Genomic DNA, 17784 nt, shown 5'->3' on the forward strand with positions numbered 1-17784 from the left:
ATGAGATAATTTGTTTTAATTATCTATAATAACTTTTTCTTTTTCTTTGATTGTATTTTTTTTCCACATATACATACATAATTAGCAAAAAAAGATAATACACAACTTTATAAATCTAAGAATTTTTTTTACATTTCCTACTAATATAAAAAATAATATATTAATATAAAAATTTTTGTAAATTTAAAATATAATCAGTATCATTTGTTTCATATTTAAAGTTAATAATTTATAAATTAATTAAAAATTTTAGGCCTTAGAAGAATGTATCAATGGAATATCAATTCCTTTTTTTTTTTAAATAGCTTTATTCTTATTTAACTTAGTTTTTCCCTTTTTTATTGCGAATATCTAAATATTCCTTTTTTTAATTATTTTTTATCTAATTTTTCTTTTGTATTTTTTATATTCTATTTGGTCTATATATAATATTTTTTTGATTAAACGAAATATTTTTTTATACTAATTTAATTGTATTTTATGTTACTAATTAATTCAATTATATTATGTTTTATTTTATTTTGATTTATTAATTCTTTATCTTATTTTATGATATATTTTATATTATTTTAACTTAAATTTTATTTAGCACAATAAATTAATCAACTACACTGTTTTAAGTTTTATTTAATTATATATGTGTTATACTTTTATTATTTTGTTTTTTTTTTTTTAATAAATTTTTTTTATTTATTACACAAGAATAATTTTTTTTTAGTGAAAGATCCATTTTAAATTAAATACATTACAATATTTTATTAATGAATATAATTAAAAAAAAAAAATAAAAAAATAATAAAATAATGGAAAACTAAAATTGAACATTTATGATAAAAAAAAATTAAAAATAAAGTAAATGTTAGTAGAATTATCACTAATAATGGTACATATCAGATAAACAATTTAAATAACTTTATAAAAATTACATAATATTTATATGAGTTACAAAATTAATAATAATATTATAAATAATAAAAAATTAAATGTTATTAGCATTATAAGCATACACATGAAATTAATAGCATATTAAATAATATAACAGTAGAGATAATTACACATTGTAATAATTGTAATAAATATTAATTAGATATAGGGGATAAAAATAATATTATAAGATTTAAGTATAAATATATATATATATATATATACATTTGCCTAAACAACTTGAAATTAGAATTATTAATTTTGTTATGTCAAAAATATAGTAAATATGATTAAAAGTAAGATTTTTTTTGTATTTTTAATTTTTTTAGTTTCCAAAATTATAAAAAAAAATGAAAAATGGAAAATATTTATTAGTGCATGGTATAATCATGAAGAGCAAGATGATGACTATGACCATATGAAGTTATATGACGTTCTAGGTGTTCAAAAAAGTGCAAGTTTAGACGAAATAAAAAAGGCTTACAGAAAATTATCAAAAAAATATCATCCAGATAAAGCAAAAGATCAAAATTCTAATAATCGATTTAATGAAATAGTAGAAGCATATGAAATATTAAGTGATGAAGAAAAAAGAAAAATATATGATCATCATGGATTGAATGCAGCTAAGAATTTAGAAACTAATAAAATGGATGAAGATCCAACAGATCATTTTAACATTTATGAAAGTTTTTTTGGTGGTGGATTTAGAAGAGATGAAAAAAGAAAAGCAGAAAATTTAACGTTAAATATAGAAATGAATTTAGAGCAATTATATAATGGTGAATTGTTTTCTGTTTTTTATACAAGAGATGTCAATTGTTTAAGGAGTGATGACTGCATAGAAAAGAAAAGAGAATGTAGTGGTAAAGGATACAAAACAGTTACACAGCAAGTTGCACCTGGTTTTATTATGCAAAATAAAATGAAAGATGAAAACTGTATTGATAGAGGAAAAGCTTGGAAATATAAATGCGCACATTGCCCAAATGGAATGAAAGAAGAAAAAACTATTAAATTAACCTTAGAAATTGAAAAAGGAATGAAAACTAATGATAGAATTGTTTTTGAAAAAAAAGGGAAAGAAGAGATTGGTTATGAGAATGGAGATATTATTTTTATTATTCAAACAAAAAAACATAAAATATATGAAAGAAAAAATAATGATTTGTATCAATTTTACGAGATTTCTTTGAAAGATGCTTTAATTGGTTTTTCAAAGGATCTTGATCATATTAGTGGAACACCAATTAGCATAAATAAACAAACAGTAACTTTTCATAATGAAATTCTTAAAATTAAAGATAAAGGAATGCCTATTAAAAATACTAATAAATATGGAGATCTTTACATCAAATTTTTAGTTCAATTTCCAAAAAAATTAACGGAAGAGCAAAAAAAAGTTATTTCTGAAATGCTATAGATACAAGATTATATAAATATGTGGATATCTACATGTGTATGTCTATTTTGTCATGGTAATTTGTATCTTTTCAAATAATCAACAATAGAATTTGGTATATGAAAAAATAAGTAATTTTAATTTATATATGAATAAATCTTATTAAAAATTATTTCATATAAAAGCATGTTGCTCTTTTCATTGAAAATTAAATATTTGAATTTTATAAAGAATATATAAATCATTTTTATATCTTTTTTTTTTTTTTTTTTTATGAATATGTAATATTTTCATATATAATATCATTTCCTTTTTGAACCATTTACACATAATTTTTTTTTTTAACTTGGATGCATGATGTTACAGATCCACATATATATATATATCTATATTTGCGGTAATATTAATTAATTTAATTATATTATACATTATATCTTTAAAAACATAATAAAATATGATCATATTAGAAAACTAATATAGCTATCCAAACATATCCTATTTTGAAAAAAAAGATTAATTTAAGTAAATATATGTAATCCATCTTCATTACTGACACTTTTTTGTGTTGTTAATAATACATATTATTAAAAAAAATAATTTTTTTTTCTGATTTAAATTCTTTTATATCATAGAAAAAATTTAGAGAAAATTTTAAAAAAATTATTTTTTTCAAATATTTGTGTAAAGTAATATTGAGGGAAAACTTCATTTTTGTGTTAATAGCGAATGTACTTTTCTTAATGCATTATAATAAATTTTCTTTAGTAAGAAATTTACTTTAAAAGAATATATGTATATAAAAAAATGTGAATGTACCTCTTTGATTTTTAATTTAATAATTTGGTTTTTGCGTAATCCTGGTGCAAATACTTATACATTTTACAATACCTTAGAAAAAATCTTTTGTTTAAAAGTTCATATGCTTTTTGTTGTTTTATTTTATTCTATTTTATTTTTTTATTTATTTTTTTTAATTGCAAAAACTTATTTAAATTTTCAATTTTTTTTTTAATTTCTACCAAAATATTTATAAGGAATTTTTTTTCTTGAAATTACATTGATTTAAATGTATTATACATTATATCTTAAAAAGAATAATAAAATTTAACCATATTATAAAACTAATATAGCTATCCAAATATATCCCATTATAAAAAAAAAGGTTAAGTATAAATATATAATTAATTTTCATTATTGACTCATTTTTTTGTTAATGGTACCTACTATTGGAAATTTTTTTTTTTTTTAATTTATTACTTTTTATATATTAAGAAAATCTAATGAAAATTCTCAATTTATTTTTTTCAAAAAATGTTTTTATGAAAAATAATATTAGAGGCACATATCATATTTATGTTAATTATAAAATGTTCTTTTTTTTAATACATGATTATAAACTCTCAAAATAGAAATTGGAAGAATATAAAAATTATAAAAATATGTTTGTGAATATACCTTTTTTATATATTTGTTTATTTAAAAATTTTATTTTTGTTTAATCCTTATATTTGTTTTTCAATATTCAAAAATAGTTAATTAAAAAAAAATTTTGTTTTAGAAATATCCTTTTTTTTTCTTAATTGCAGAATCTCTTAATTATTTAAATTTCCATTTTTAATTACAATCAACATCTTTATTGTGTATTTGTTTGCTTTATGTAAATATTTCTCTTTTTCTTTTAAATCGGTAAAATTTCACTATGATATTAAAAAACAATATAAAAAAATCATTTTCAATTTTTTTTCTCTCCTTTTAAATAGAGCATCTATTCATGTGCATTTTATTTCATTTTATTTTATTTTACTTTAATTTTATTTAAGTTTCCTTATTTTTTTTTTTTTTTTATTTTAATGTAGAATATTTATTTTTTTTTTTTCAATTTCTTAATTAAAAAAAATATTAAAAAAATATAGGATTAATAAAAAAAATGAAAAATCAGGAGAAAAACAAAAAAGACGAAGTTATTGTGAATAATGAAAAAAATATTACGATTTTTAATAAAAATGAATTAAATAATGAAAAGGTAGAAAATAAAGCAGCAGACACTTATTTGGACATGATTGACCATATAAGAATAGATAAAGAAAATAAATGTATATATATAGGTGATGTTAATATTACAGAAAGTGATTTAAAAGAACTTGTGACTTCAAAAAAAAAAAGAACATATGAAAAAAAAGAAGAAACAAAATTAAGAAGTAAGAGAACTTTTAATGATATATCAATATACACCAATGAAAATCACATAAAGGACAAAAGGGATAAAAAAGAAGTAATTTCTTCATCAAAACAATTTTCTCAAAATATGAATTATAATAACTTGGACAGTGATTATGAACATAATATAAAAGGGGACTTCATTGATGATAAAAAACAAAAATGTAATGAAGGTAAAGATATGCAAACGAATGACGAATGCATAGAAAATAATACTTCAAATAAAGAAGAGCCTCAAGGAGGTAATACAAACAATCAATGTAGCAATTTGGAATGCTATATGAAATGTGATATTGATACAAAAAGTGAAAGAAAAACAAATGATGGTTATAATACAAATGATAAAACACAAAATAGTAACAATTTAGATTTTAATAAAGAGTTTCCTTCTTCTCTTGACAATAATAAAATGATTTCTTTAGTATCTTGTCTTAATTATCTAATAGAAAATAGAATAAATAAAGAAATAGATATACCTCAGAGTAATACTATAAATGCTTTGTTCATGGATTTTTACCATATAATAATGGCATATACATATTATAGACAAAACAAGCACAAAATTAAAGCAACATTTGAAATTTATTTTAGGAAATGTCCTTTTGAAGGAAAGTTTGCAATTTTAGCAGGAATTTATGAAGTTATAAAATATATTAATTTTTTTCGTTTTACTAAAGCACAGTTAGAATTTATTAAAAAAAAAATGTGCAATTATAAAGATGTCGATTTATTTATAAACTATTTATCAGATGTAAGTGGTAAAGATGTATCTATATGTTGTATGGAAGAAGGATCTATTATATTTGCAAATGAGCCAATAATGATAGTTGAAGGGGATTTATTAACATGCCAATTATTAGAAAGTGCAATTATTAATTTATTAAATTATCCAATATTAATAGCGACAAATAGTTTAAAACATAAAATTTCAATAAATTATAAAACTTTAGCAGAATTTGGTTGCAGAAGAGCTCAAGGACCAGATGGGGCATTAAGTGGATCGAAATATTCAATATTTGGGTGTGATTTTACTTCAAACGTTTATGCATCTTATTTGTATGATATCCCTTTATTAGGAACAATGTCTCATTCTTTTATATTAGCATTTCAAAATGATGAAGTTTTAAATAGTAAATACCTAGGAAATCATGATTTTTTATCTATTGTAAATAAAAATAAAGAAATAATTCATAAACTATATAATTGTGAATATACAAAAGAAAATGAATTAACCGCTTTTGTTGCATTTGCTCAAGTTAATCCTAATAATTTTATCTGTTTAATAGATACATATGATTCTCTAAGATCAGGAATCTTTAATTTTTTAATCGTAGCCTTATCATTACATGAAATCAAATATAAACCCATTGGTATAAGAATTGATTCTGGTGATTTAAGATATTTATCAAATGAATGTAAGAAAATATTTATTGATATTTCCAAAAAATTAAATGTACCTTTTTATGATTTAAAAATTTGTGTTAGCAATGATATTAATGAAAAATTTATAAAATTCCTAAATGAACAAGAACATCATATAGACATTTTTGCTATCGGTACAAACTTAATTACATGCCAATCACAACCTTCTTTGGGTCTTATTTATAAACTAGTAGAAATTAATAATGAACCATGTTTTAAAATGACAAATGAAAATAAAAAATCAAATCTACCTTATAAAAAAAATGTTTACAGATTATATACCAAAGATAATTTTGCTTCAGTAGATTATGTCCAGTTGTTTGATGAAAAACCACCAATTGAAAACGAAAAATTATTTTGTATAAATGTTTTAGATGAATCTAAACAATGCTTTATTATACCATCGAAAGTTGAAAAAAAATTATTATTATGTTGGGATTATGGAAAGCTCTTAATTAAATTTAAAACATTGCAAGAATTAAAAAAATATACTTTAAATGAATTAACAAAATTTAGAAATGAGCATTTCCGCTCAACTCTTCCTGTTCCTTATAAAGTATCTTTTTCTCTTAATTATCATAAATTATATAAAAATTTGCTAATTAAAAATTCTTTCATTACCACAATAACATAAAAAAAAAAAAAAAAAAAGAGAAAAAAAAATTTTTAAATAAAATAAATAATTAGATAAAACGTATTTATGATGAAGAATTATATAACAGCTTTTTAAAAAAAGTTGCAAAAGCATTAATTTTTTAAAGAATACCTTGAATATGTTTTACTTATTTTCTTTGATAACTATTATTGCTTTGAATATTTTTTTTTTTTTATTTGAAATACTTTAAAACATTTTATTTTATTTAAAAATACGATAACTTTACATAATACTTCAAGTAAAATATTATGCTTTATTAGATATGTGTATATATAATTTGATAGTTTGAATTATTTTAATTGCAGCTAAATTTTATCTAATTAATAGATATCATATTTTTCATACATTATATTTTTATTTTCTACAGATTTGTTTTTTGTATTTTTTTCTTAACTTTTTTTTTTACCTTTTTTTTTTTTTTTAATGAGAAAGTTATTTTTCTTTTATTACCTTCTTTTGTTTCACTTTTTTGGGTATATTTTATTTAAAAATAATAGAAAATAAAAAATAATTTATAATATTCATATAAATTTATAAATTATTTGAAACATAAAATATAATTTTTTTTAAAAAGATATAGAATTTTAATGACCATTACGATATTAAAAAAAAAATACCAATACATCTATTTTAAAATAAGAGAACAAAAAAGTGTAATACAATAATATTAAAGAAGGACCTTATTTACTTTATTAATAAAATAAAACACGTGCTATTGATAGATTTTTAGAAAAAATATTCTTTTCAGATATTTCATTTATTTTTTTTTAAATTATTGTTCTAAGTTACAGTGTTTTTTGTTAATACTTTTTTATACATATAGCATTTTAATTTTTCTATTATTATTTTTATTTTTTTTTTTTTAATACATTTTTATATACATTTATTCTTTTTACAAAGAATTAAAAAATGGAAAACACTAAAGATAATAATATACCAATAATTAATGATTACGATTCATTTAAGAAATCCTATATAGATATATTAAATAAAAAAAAGGTTTTATACAAATATATTTTTCGTTTCAATAATTATAAATTTAAATTTAAAATTATTTCAACTTATTATGAATATTTAATTTTGTGTAATAATATGTTAAGAGATGTTACGGCATGTAATATATTTTTTGGTAAAAAATTATTTTTTGAAATGCTTGGGAAATCTTTTTATTATCCATATGTATTATATATATATGACCTAGAAAATCCATATAATTCTAATTTTAATTCTAATGACTTTAATAGTTTAAAGTTTGAAAAATCTTCTATTTTAGATATTGAAGAGATAATAAGAAAAGGAAAAAATAAAGATAACAAATATTTCAAAAAGTGCAATATGGATTGTGATAATAGTAAAATAATTTTAAATTCAAACGATGTAAATATTGAATTACAAAATTATAATTTAAAAAATAAAAATATTGTTGGTTATATAGAAATGTATTTATTATTTCATATGGGCAGATTATTCGACTCAAGAATTGAAAGACTTGTGATAGATAAAAATTATCGTAATAGATGCTTTGGTTTACTAATTATGTATATATGCATATATATGTTAAAATATTTATATCATTGTAATAGGTGTGACTTAAATGTAGAAAATGAAATAGCATTAAAAATTTACAAAAAGTTAAGATTTTTGAATGTTGATACTAAAGTATATAGACTATATTTACATTGTAATTATAATTTTTTAGAAGATACTAACTCAATAGATAATGATAAAGATAATATTCAGCTGTTTATTGGAAATATAATTAAAAAAATTTGATGTTTTAGATTAATAAGTAAGAATAAGGAAAAAACGAAAAAAAAAAAAAAAATCTAAATAAAATAAAAACATCTCTAAACAGAAAATACCTATACACCATTTTTATAAAAAAAGAAACTTTTTAAAACATTTTAATGATGCAAAAATTAATTTATCCAAAATTTTTTATTACTATAAAATTATATAAATTTTTTTAACATTTTCAAAAATTATTTTAATCTATTTTTATATTTCTTTATGAATATTTTCATTCTTAATATTACCTGAATCTTATCAACTTATATAGATTTATTAGAAATAATACATTTATTAAATATATATATATATTACCTCAATTTTTTACTTATTTTTAAATAAAGTTTTTATATTTCTATTAATTTATTCGTTTAACATAAAACTTATTTATATTTCTATTTTTTTCTTCAAGAATTCTTTTTTTTCGTTTATTGTTTTCATATTATTCCATTCTAAGTTAGAAACTACAATTAATTTATATCTTTTGCTTAGCAAATAATATTTTATAAGATTTAATGAATCTAATTTTTCATATGATCTTTTCATATTATTATCGTAGTAATAATGATTGTTACCATTAATTTCTATGCATATCTGAAAAAAAAAAAAAAAAAAAAGACATAAAATTATATATTAATAAATTAATTTTAATTAAAATATATATATATTACCGAACTATTTATAATAATATCAATAGTATATATTCCATCAAGAAATGGAACCTTAAAAAAAAAAAAAAAAAAAATTTAAGTTAAAAGTAGCATTTTAAAATTATAATTTTATTTTATTTTTCCATTTTTTTTTCATTACTTCACATTCTATATTCTTTACACCTAATGATTTTAATGTTGAAAAAACATCTCTATGAAAACTAGATGGATATGTTACTGAATTATCTATATTAACATTAACATCATAATTTTTTATATATTCAATTAATTCATTATTTTTCTTTAAAGTACTATTTTCATCATAATTTTTGTAGCTATTTAGATATTCTACATAAAGATTATATTTCTTGTAGTTATTTTTATAAAAGTTATTTATATACTTAGCAAAAAAAATTATATTATTTAATAAGTGCACACTTTTTTCACTTAAAATATTACTTACATTAAAAAAACTATAATTTTTTTTGTCATTAATTTCATGTTTGTTCATTGAATATAAATTTGTTCTATGCAAATAATTCGATAAATAATATGAATCTTCTCTTATTTCATTGCAGAATGTCGCATTTTGATTATCTTTTTCATTTTTATAAAAATCAAATAAATATCTTATATATAAATTAAAGTAAATATTGAATATATATAATTGATATAAGCATTGGAGAGGCAAATACAATTTTCTATCATTACCCTCTTTTGTTATTATTATATTATTTTTTTCACTGAAATACCAGTAATGATTTTTATTAAATGTATTGTTAATATTATAAATAATTTCATTATAATCATCGTTATTTTGTTTATCATTAATATAATTATTATTTTTTCTGTCTAATTTATTGTTTTCAAAGTAATTAAAAATGTAATCATGAAAACACTCTAATAATTTATTTACATTTTTAAAATGGATTTTATCAAATCCTAATATTGTATAAGCGTTTAATATATTTGGTATAATGTTAATTATTTTGAAATTAGGAAAAAAAACAAAATTGCTTATACTCTCATTTATTTTTCTAAAAATTTTAGTTAATTTATAAACAATTCCTATATTATTAAATCCTTTTACATTATTAAATTCATTTATAAATATTTCGTTTATAAATTTACAATTATTATTATTATTTTTTTTTTCTTCTAAGGAAAATAATGTATTATTATATATATTTAAATTAATACCAAATATATTTAATTTAGATAATGATATTAGCAAATTAATATATTCATAAAAATTTAAACTTTCTGAATTCTCATTAATTTTGTTTAAGCACATTTCAATGAATTTCAAATTTCTATACTTCAATTTTGCAAACGAATTTAGCAAATTTATGTATATTCCTGTTTGTAAATTTTTATTTTCAATTTGTGATTTTTGTAATATTTTTATTAGCAAAATAAGTATTTTTTTGTTATCGCCTTTTTTACTATACAAATTAAATAATATACTATAAGCGTCAATTATTTCTTCTTTACTATTTTTGCCAATGGAATTTTCTTCATTAACTATTCTATCATGTACATTTATTTTATTATTAAATAAATCGCTATTTTCATAATTTATGTATTTTTTTTTAGAATATAATTCATCTTTGTGTAAATATTCATTTGAATCAATCGAGTTATTAATAATATTATTCATATAATTCTCATCATTTTTTTCTAGATTATTATAAGTAATAGTATTATCTAAATTTTCTGTTTCATTTTCCTTTAAAATCAATTTTAATTTCATAATTATAATACTATTTATATGGTCATGTATTTTTTTTAAATATAATTCTTCATGTACTTTGTTTTCAAAAATATTACTTATTTGATATAAAAAATAAAGTACATAGCTTAATTCTCCTATATTACACATATTATATAATCTATATAAAGATTTTGTCGTAATTATTAGAATGACAATATTCATTAAATTATTTAAGTTATAACATATAATATTTCTATTTCTTCCTTTTAAATTTATACTATAATTCTTCGTTGATTCATTACTAATGTTATATACAAAAATAAAACTTTTAAATATATTTAATATAGTTTCTATATTAAAAATTTCTACAAAATTTTTCATATATATGTAATATAATATGTTTACTTCTTTTAAAGAGTAGTTCGAAATTTTTATTAATTCACTTAAACTTTGTAAATCATTCGTAATATTTTTAATATTCTTATCTTTAAAGGAATTATCTTCATTTGATCTAAATATGTTATCACTTTTTTCATTTTCCTTTTTTGAGAAGTTAGAAATCCTTTTATTTAAATCATCTTGATATTTAAGACTTAGTAAATTTAAAACCTTTTCATAAATAATTTCATTTAAATCATCACTTTTTATATTACATTTGCAAATAGAAAAAAGAATAAATTTAAGATTTTTTTTTTGTTCTTCACTTAAAAAATTAATACTATCAATTATATTAATTATATTATCACCCTGTGATTGTTTGATTTTAGAATTTTTGTAGTTGCTACTAAATTTATTATGGTCCTCTTTTTTTTGTATTTCAGAATAATAAACTGTCACAAGAATTAGAACTAAATCATGAATATTATAAATATTAGTATTTTTAGATAAAAATAATGTTATAATATTTAGTAAATATTTATCATCATTTTGGTAAAAATGGTTAAACAACAATGTGCTATATTTATAATCATTTTCATTTGTCTTATCAATATCCATTACGTTAAAATAATACAAAAATTTTAGTTTATTTATAAAATCTTTATCGTAATATTTTAATTTTTTTAAAATATTAAGAGTAAGATATATCTCATTAAAACTTATATTCTTTACAAAAACATTTTCATTTTTTTTTTTTTCAAATTTTAAATGAATATCATTTATTTTTATGTTATTTAAATTATAGTTAGTATTGCTTTCATTTTTACTAGTTTGAAGAAACTTATAAAGAAAGTTGTTAAAATAATTATTATGATAAATTATATAATCTAGTTTATTACTTAAAATTTCTATTAGCTTTTTCACAACATTTTCATTTGCGTGATTAAAATAATAAAAAGTGTGTAATACATATGATATTCTTATTATATATATATTTTCAAAATGATCCATCTCTGCTTTTTGATATATATTTATTTTATCAATAATATTTTCTAGTTTGTTTAATAATACAACATCATATATATCGTATTTTTTTAGAGTTTTCAAAATGAGATAAATTTTGTTTAAATTCCATCTTTCATTTAATAATTTTATTTTATTCACATAAATTTTAATAATATCTTTGCCAACATTATTATCAGATACATATTTTAAATTTTCTATAATATATAATGAATCTAAATTATTAATAACATTTTTATTACATAAATTCTTCAGTAGGTTATCATTTTTCTTTAAGCTACTTAAACTTGTTCTTTTAATGTATATAAAAAAAATACATTTACTTTTTTCTCTTCTTAATAAACTAGCTATATTATAATTTTTTAATAAATGAACAAACATAATTTAATTGGGATATATATCTATGTTTTAATAATGTTTAGATAATTATTCATAATTTTTTTTATTTTAAATTATTTTAATTTTATGTTTATTTTTTCTATATATTTTGATACTAAAAAAATTGATTTTCCTTAACAATACAAAACATAAAATATAACTATAAAAATTAGAAAAAAGAATTTATTCAATATAATAGAAATTGAAACAGAAAAAACAAAATGTTAAAACAGTTCAAATGATTCATAATAAAATATGTATATAAATATATATATATATATATGTGATAAAAAAAAAAATTAATAAAAGGAATAAGTTAAAAAAAAAAAATTAAAATTAAAATAAAATTAAAAATTAAAATATATGTAAAAAAATAAACAAATGAATTCCTTCAAAAAAAAAAGAAAGAATAACTAAGACATTGATATCAAAAGAAAAAAAAAACTTTATCCAATATTTAAGATTATGTGAAGGCAAAAATAAAAAAAATCAAAATAAATAAAATTGAAATATAGAATGAGAATAATTCTAATATTAAATAATTTTTTTATTTTGATTTCTTAAAATATGCATTATAAAAAATGTGAAACAATTAAAAGGAATAATTTGAAGATATATAAATTGTGCCACTTATATTTTTAAAACTTCATAAATTTATAATAATTAAAAAATAAGAAAAATAGAATATCATATATTTATAATGATTATTTATTTATTTTTGTTTTATTTTAACATTTTTATTTATACTGAATTTATTATATGCTTTAGAATAAATAAGATAAATAATAAAAGTAATTTATTTATATTAAAAAAAATAACAAACAAGAATACTGAAATAAAAGAAGATATTGAAACAAATAGAATAAATAAAAATATTGAAATAAAAAAAAATGTTGAAGAAAATATTAAGTGCAAAATTGGTATAGAAATTCATATACAACTAAGTACAAAATATAAGGTATTCTGCAACTGCTTTAATATTTCATCCTTATATAAGGAAACAACTCACGAAAAAAATCATACTGATTTAATAAAATATTTAAATGAAAATATTTTAAAAAATGAAAAAATAGAAGGAAAAAGAGATATTTTAAATTGCGTGTTAAAAAGTAATGTAGAGAAAAATAAAAATGAGGTAAATAATGATAATAAAAAGATTGAGAATAATGAAATTACTAAAGAAAATAAAATGGTTGCCATAGAAAATAGCAATAATAGTATTATTAAACCAAATAAATACATTTGCAATATTTGTATTGGTGAAGTGGGTTCTTTAAGTATATTAAACATTACATCTGTCTTATTCACATATCTAATTTGCATTATTTTTAATTGCACTTTAAATCGTTTTATTAAATTTGATAGAAAAATTTATAATTATTATGATTTACCAAAAGGTTATCAAATTACTCAGCAAAAAAAACCATTGGGAACAAATGGATTAATTTTTATAAATAAAAAAAAAATTCTCATAAAAAGTATACATTTAGAAGAAGATACTAGTAAGTGCTATTTACTTGATAGTAACAAAAATTTACATAATAATTCAAAAGAAAAGCAGATTTTACAAAATTACAAAGAAAATAATGATCAGAAAAGTTACAATGAAGTAATGCCAGTATATTCATTAAATTTCAATTCAACTCCTAATAAATGCTTTTCTCAAAAAAGAGAAGATAAATCAAATTTGAATGAATTTTATAACCCGAAAGAAAGTGAAAAATATGTACAGAATTTAGATAAAGAAGCTTGTGAACAAAGTAACATGAACAAAAAAATTTTATTAGATTATAATAGATGTGGAATACCTTTAGCTGAAATTACAACAGAAAAAGATTATATGAATAGTGATGATTGTATAAATTTACTTAAAGAAATAAAAAATAAAGTTTGCCTATTAGGTGTTTGTGTAGGTAATAAAGAAAACATAAGATCAGATATAAATATATCTTTTGAATATAATAATATAAATTATAATAGAGTAGAAATTAAAAATATTAATAGTTTTAGAAAAATTAGAAATTACATAGAAATAGAAAAAAACAATTTTATAAACCTTATTATAGAAAATAAAAAGAATAAAAGCATCAGTAAAAAAGTAAATGATATATATACAAAAAGTTATTTAGATAATACAAATTTTATTTTAAGACAAAAAGAATTTTATAATTATGTTCACGAGGGGAATATACCTGAGTATAAAGTAAAAAAAAAAGTAATAAAGTTATTAAAGTTTTATGTCAATTATAAAATAAAAATATATGAAGATGAAAAAAAGTATAAATGGCCAAAGCAATATTTTCATGTATTTTTTAATGATCCTTTTTTATACAATTATTTCAATGAATGCTTAAAATTTGAAGATGAAAAAAATATTTCAAATTTTATTATTAACATATTATTAGATGTTCTAAAAAAAAAAAAAGTTTTATCAAAAAATATTTTAATAAAACCAAAAGATTTATGTTTTCTTATTAATTATTCAATAAAAAACAATTTAGACAATACTTTTCTTAAAAAATTTTTATTCAAATATATTGATAGTGGATTTAAAAAAGAGTTGCTTTATGAGAATATAAAAAATATAACCAATGAAGAAGTTCAATCCATTTTAAAAAAATTAATAGAAAGCAATATAGGATATTTAAAAATAGATAAAGACAAAAATATTTTAAATGAGCAAAATTTTAAAAATAGAATAATAGGGTTACTAAAAAAAAATGTAAATGAAGAAAATTTTCAGCTTAATTTGGATTATAAATTTATAAACAATTTTATTTTTGATTATATAAGAAAATCAACATAATATAATCACATATGCTATTACTTAAATAATATTGTATTTTCTAATTTTTTTTTTTTTTTTTGTTTATTTAAAAGTATTAATTATGATTTAGCTTTTACAATTCTATTAAAAAAAAAAATTAAAAAAGATAAATGAAAAGATATATATATAATAAAAATAAAAAAAATAAAATAAATAAAAGTTGCCATTAAGAAATATCTACTTGTTTTATACATAATAATATATTATTATCAAAAGCTTAATATGAGCAAAGTATATATCATTTACTTTTAATATTTTAAAAAACAAAATTAACAAAATTTTTATCAGCTTTATAAATAATTTTTCTTATTATTTTTGAATTTTCTTTTTTTTTATATAATAACGAATAAAAGCAAAAAGTTGGATTAATTATCTTTGGTAAATATAAATTTTCTTTATTAAAATACAAAAAATAGAAGAGAAGAATATAATTAATATCTATATATATGTTATCGTTATTTAAAATAATATTTTGATCATCTATATAATAAAATTGATTATTCTGAAAAAAAGTTAAATTATTTAAATAAATATCTTTAAAAATACATAAGTTGTTTATGTTGTATTTTACAATATCAAAATAAAAGAAATTATTTAAATAGAATTTTTTATTATTTATATTATAAGTTAAACTAATAGGAAATGATTTAAAATACTTTCCATTTAAGTAAATTTTGAATATTTTTATTTTTATATTATTGTCAATACTTCTAAATTGATTAGTATTAATAATATTTTTGTTTTCTATTGTTTTGATTAAGAAATAATTCATCTGAAGTTTTCCACAATAATTGTTAAAATAATTGCTAATTGGTGATACATGTATAAAATTTTTTTTTAATGTTTTAAATTTTTTTTTTAAAAATTCTTCATGCAAAACAAAAATTTTATTAAGGTTATATTTAATAAAATATTTTATATAAAAAGTATTAACAATTATACAACTTTTCTTAACTTCATAGTATGATTTATCATCAGATATAAGATTTATTATTGCAATATCTTTTTTAATGTTATTTTTTTTAATATATACTACGCTTCTATAAATGTAATAAATTCCTTTTATTCTTTTATAAAAAGATGATATATGAAATAGATTATTATTTACATAAAATTTTATTAAAAAATTCTTTTCATTCAAATTATTTGCATAACTTTTGTTCTTTATATTGATATTTATACTTCTTAAAATTCTTTTTAAAGCACATCTTTTTAAGTATTTATAAATTTTGTTTTTTTTTTTCTTTTCATCAGTTGTTAATTTATTATCATTAATGTAATTACCATTAAGTATGTTATAAATAACATTATTTATTTTATTTTTTTTTTTAATTAACTCAGTATCAATAAACCTTCTAAATAACAACTTATATTTTTTGTTTCGTCTCAGATATTTATTAAGAAATAAAATGAAATCATCAAATAAAATTATATTATTATACCAACTTAAATTGTACTTACAATTTTTCTCTGTCCGTCTTCTTTTTACTTTAATTGAAATACTATTATTATACTTGTATAATACAATTTTTTTTAATTTCATTAAAATCTTAAAAATAGTGAGTATATCAACTAATTTGAAATTAAATAAATTGCAAAATTGTATTTTTTTCGCATTATCTATTTTTAATTCACATAGCACATTAGTTGTATTATATAATTTACACTTATATTTAACCAAAGAAATATATTTAGTTTTTTTTAATAATTGTTTTTTAGATAATATATTATTACACTTCTTTATTCTCAAAAAAAATACCTTTTTTTTAATACATTGAGAAAAATACTTTTCTAAATAAATCATCAAAATGATGATTAAAAAAAATAATAGCATTTTCTCATTTTATTTTTTTTTTCATCTGAATACAATTTTAATTATTTTCATTTTTATTAATCGTATTCTTTTTTAATTATATTAAAACGTATTGTATTTATTTACATAATATTTTAAAAAAAAATTTTGTTTTTTAAATTTTATATTCTAAAATGTTTTGAATTAATAATTTAAAAATTTTAATATTTTAAATTTAAAAAAATATGTTATTAATAATTCATACATAATTTATAAGTTATTTATATGAAACATAGTAACAAATTTTTTTTTTATGTAAATATAAATATATATATATATATAATATATTTATTTTTTTTTTTTTTTTTTTTCTTTGATGCTATATATATATAGATATATTTAAAAAAATAAATAAATAAATAAAGATAATATAAGAAATTACTTTATATTTTTTTAAAATAAAAATGTCTAAGTAAATTTATAAGAATTAAAAAAATTAGAATTTAGAAAAATAATTTTAATACAATTCCATACACGAATATTTTTTTTAATTATATTATTAAAATATAGTTATATATTTTTATTTTTTATTTTATTTTCATTTTTTTTTTTTT

At 17.3% G+C, this 17784-nt stretch overlaps 6 protein-coding genes across 6 annotated transcripts; 4 read left to right on the top strand and 2 right to left on the bottom strand.

The window, feature by feature from the left end:
- Window positions 1-1210: 1210 nt before the first annotated feature.
- PRELSG_1119100 (DnaJ protein, putative) lies at window positions 1211-2347 on the top strand (the record flags this gene model as incomplete). Its single annotated transcript, XM_028677461.1, has 1 exon — window positions 1211-2347. One exon carries the CDS (start codon window positions 1211-1213, stop codon window positions 2345-2347), a length of 1137 nt encoding a protein of 378 aa, XP_028533847.1.
- Window positions 2348-4253: 1906 nt separating this feature from the next.
- Window positions 4254-6599, top strand: NAPRT (nicotinate phosphoribosyltransferase, putative; the record flags this gene model as incomplete). Its single annotated transcript, XM_028677462.1, has 1 exon — window positions 4254-6599. One exon carries the CDS (start codon window positions 4254-4256, stop codon window positions 6597-6599), a length of 2346 nt encoding a protein of 781 aa, XP_028533848.1.
- A 930-nt stretch (window positions 6600-7529) lies between these two features.
- Window positions 7530-8393, top strand: PRELSG_1119300 (conserved Plasmodium protein, unknown function; the record flags this gene model as incomplete). Its single annotated transcript, XM_028677463.1, has 1 exon — window positions 7530-8393. The coding sequence occupies one exon, from the start codon at window positions 7530-7532 to the stop codon at window positions 8391-8393; it is 864 nt and encodes a 287-aa protein (XP_028533849.1).
- A 402-nt stretch (window positions 8394-8795) lies between these two features.
- PRELSG_1119400 (RAP protein, putative) lies at window positions 8796-12554 on the bottom strand (the record flags this gene model as incomplete). Its single annotated transcript, XM_028677464.1, has 3 exons — window positions 8796-9002; window positions 9080-9130; window positions 9219-12554. The coding sequence occupies 3 exons, from the start codon at window positions 12552-12554 to the stop codon at window positions 8796-8798; spliced, it is 3594 nt and encodes a 1197-aa protein (XP_028533850.1).
- Window positions 12555-13251: 697 nt separating this feature from the next.
- On the top strand, window positions 13252-15357 carry GATB (glutamyl-tRNA(Gln) amidotransferase subunit B, putative; the record flags this gene model as incomplete). Its single annotated transcript, XM_028677465.1, has 1 exon — window positions 13252-15357. The coding sequence occupies one exon, from the start codon at window positions 13252-13254 to the stop codon at window positions 15355-15357; it is 2106 nt and encodes a 701-aa protein (XP_028533851.1).
- A 277-nt stretch (window positions 15358-15634) lies between these two features.
- Window positions 15635-17182, bottom strand: PRELSG_1119600 (conserved Plasmodium protein, unknown function; the record flags this gene model as incomplete). Its single annotated transcript, XM_028677466.1, has 1 exon — window positions 15635-17182. The coding sequence occupies one exon, from the start codon at window positions 17180-17182 to the stop codon at window positions 15635-15637; it is 1548 nt and encodes a 515-aa protein (XP_028533852.1).
- Between the last annotated feature and the right edge of the window lie 602 nt (window positions 17183-17784).

The sequence above is a fragment of the Plasmodium relictum genome, assembly GCF_900005765.1.
Source record: "Plasmodium relictum strain SGS1 genome assembly, chromosome: 11".
NCBI lineage: Eukaryota > Apicomplexa > Aconoidasida > Haemosporida > Plasmodiidae > Plasmodium > Plasmodium relictum.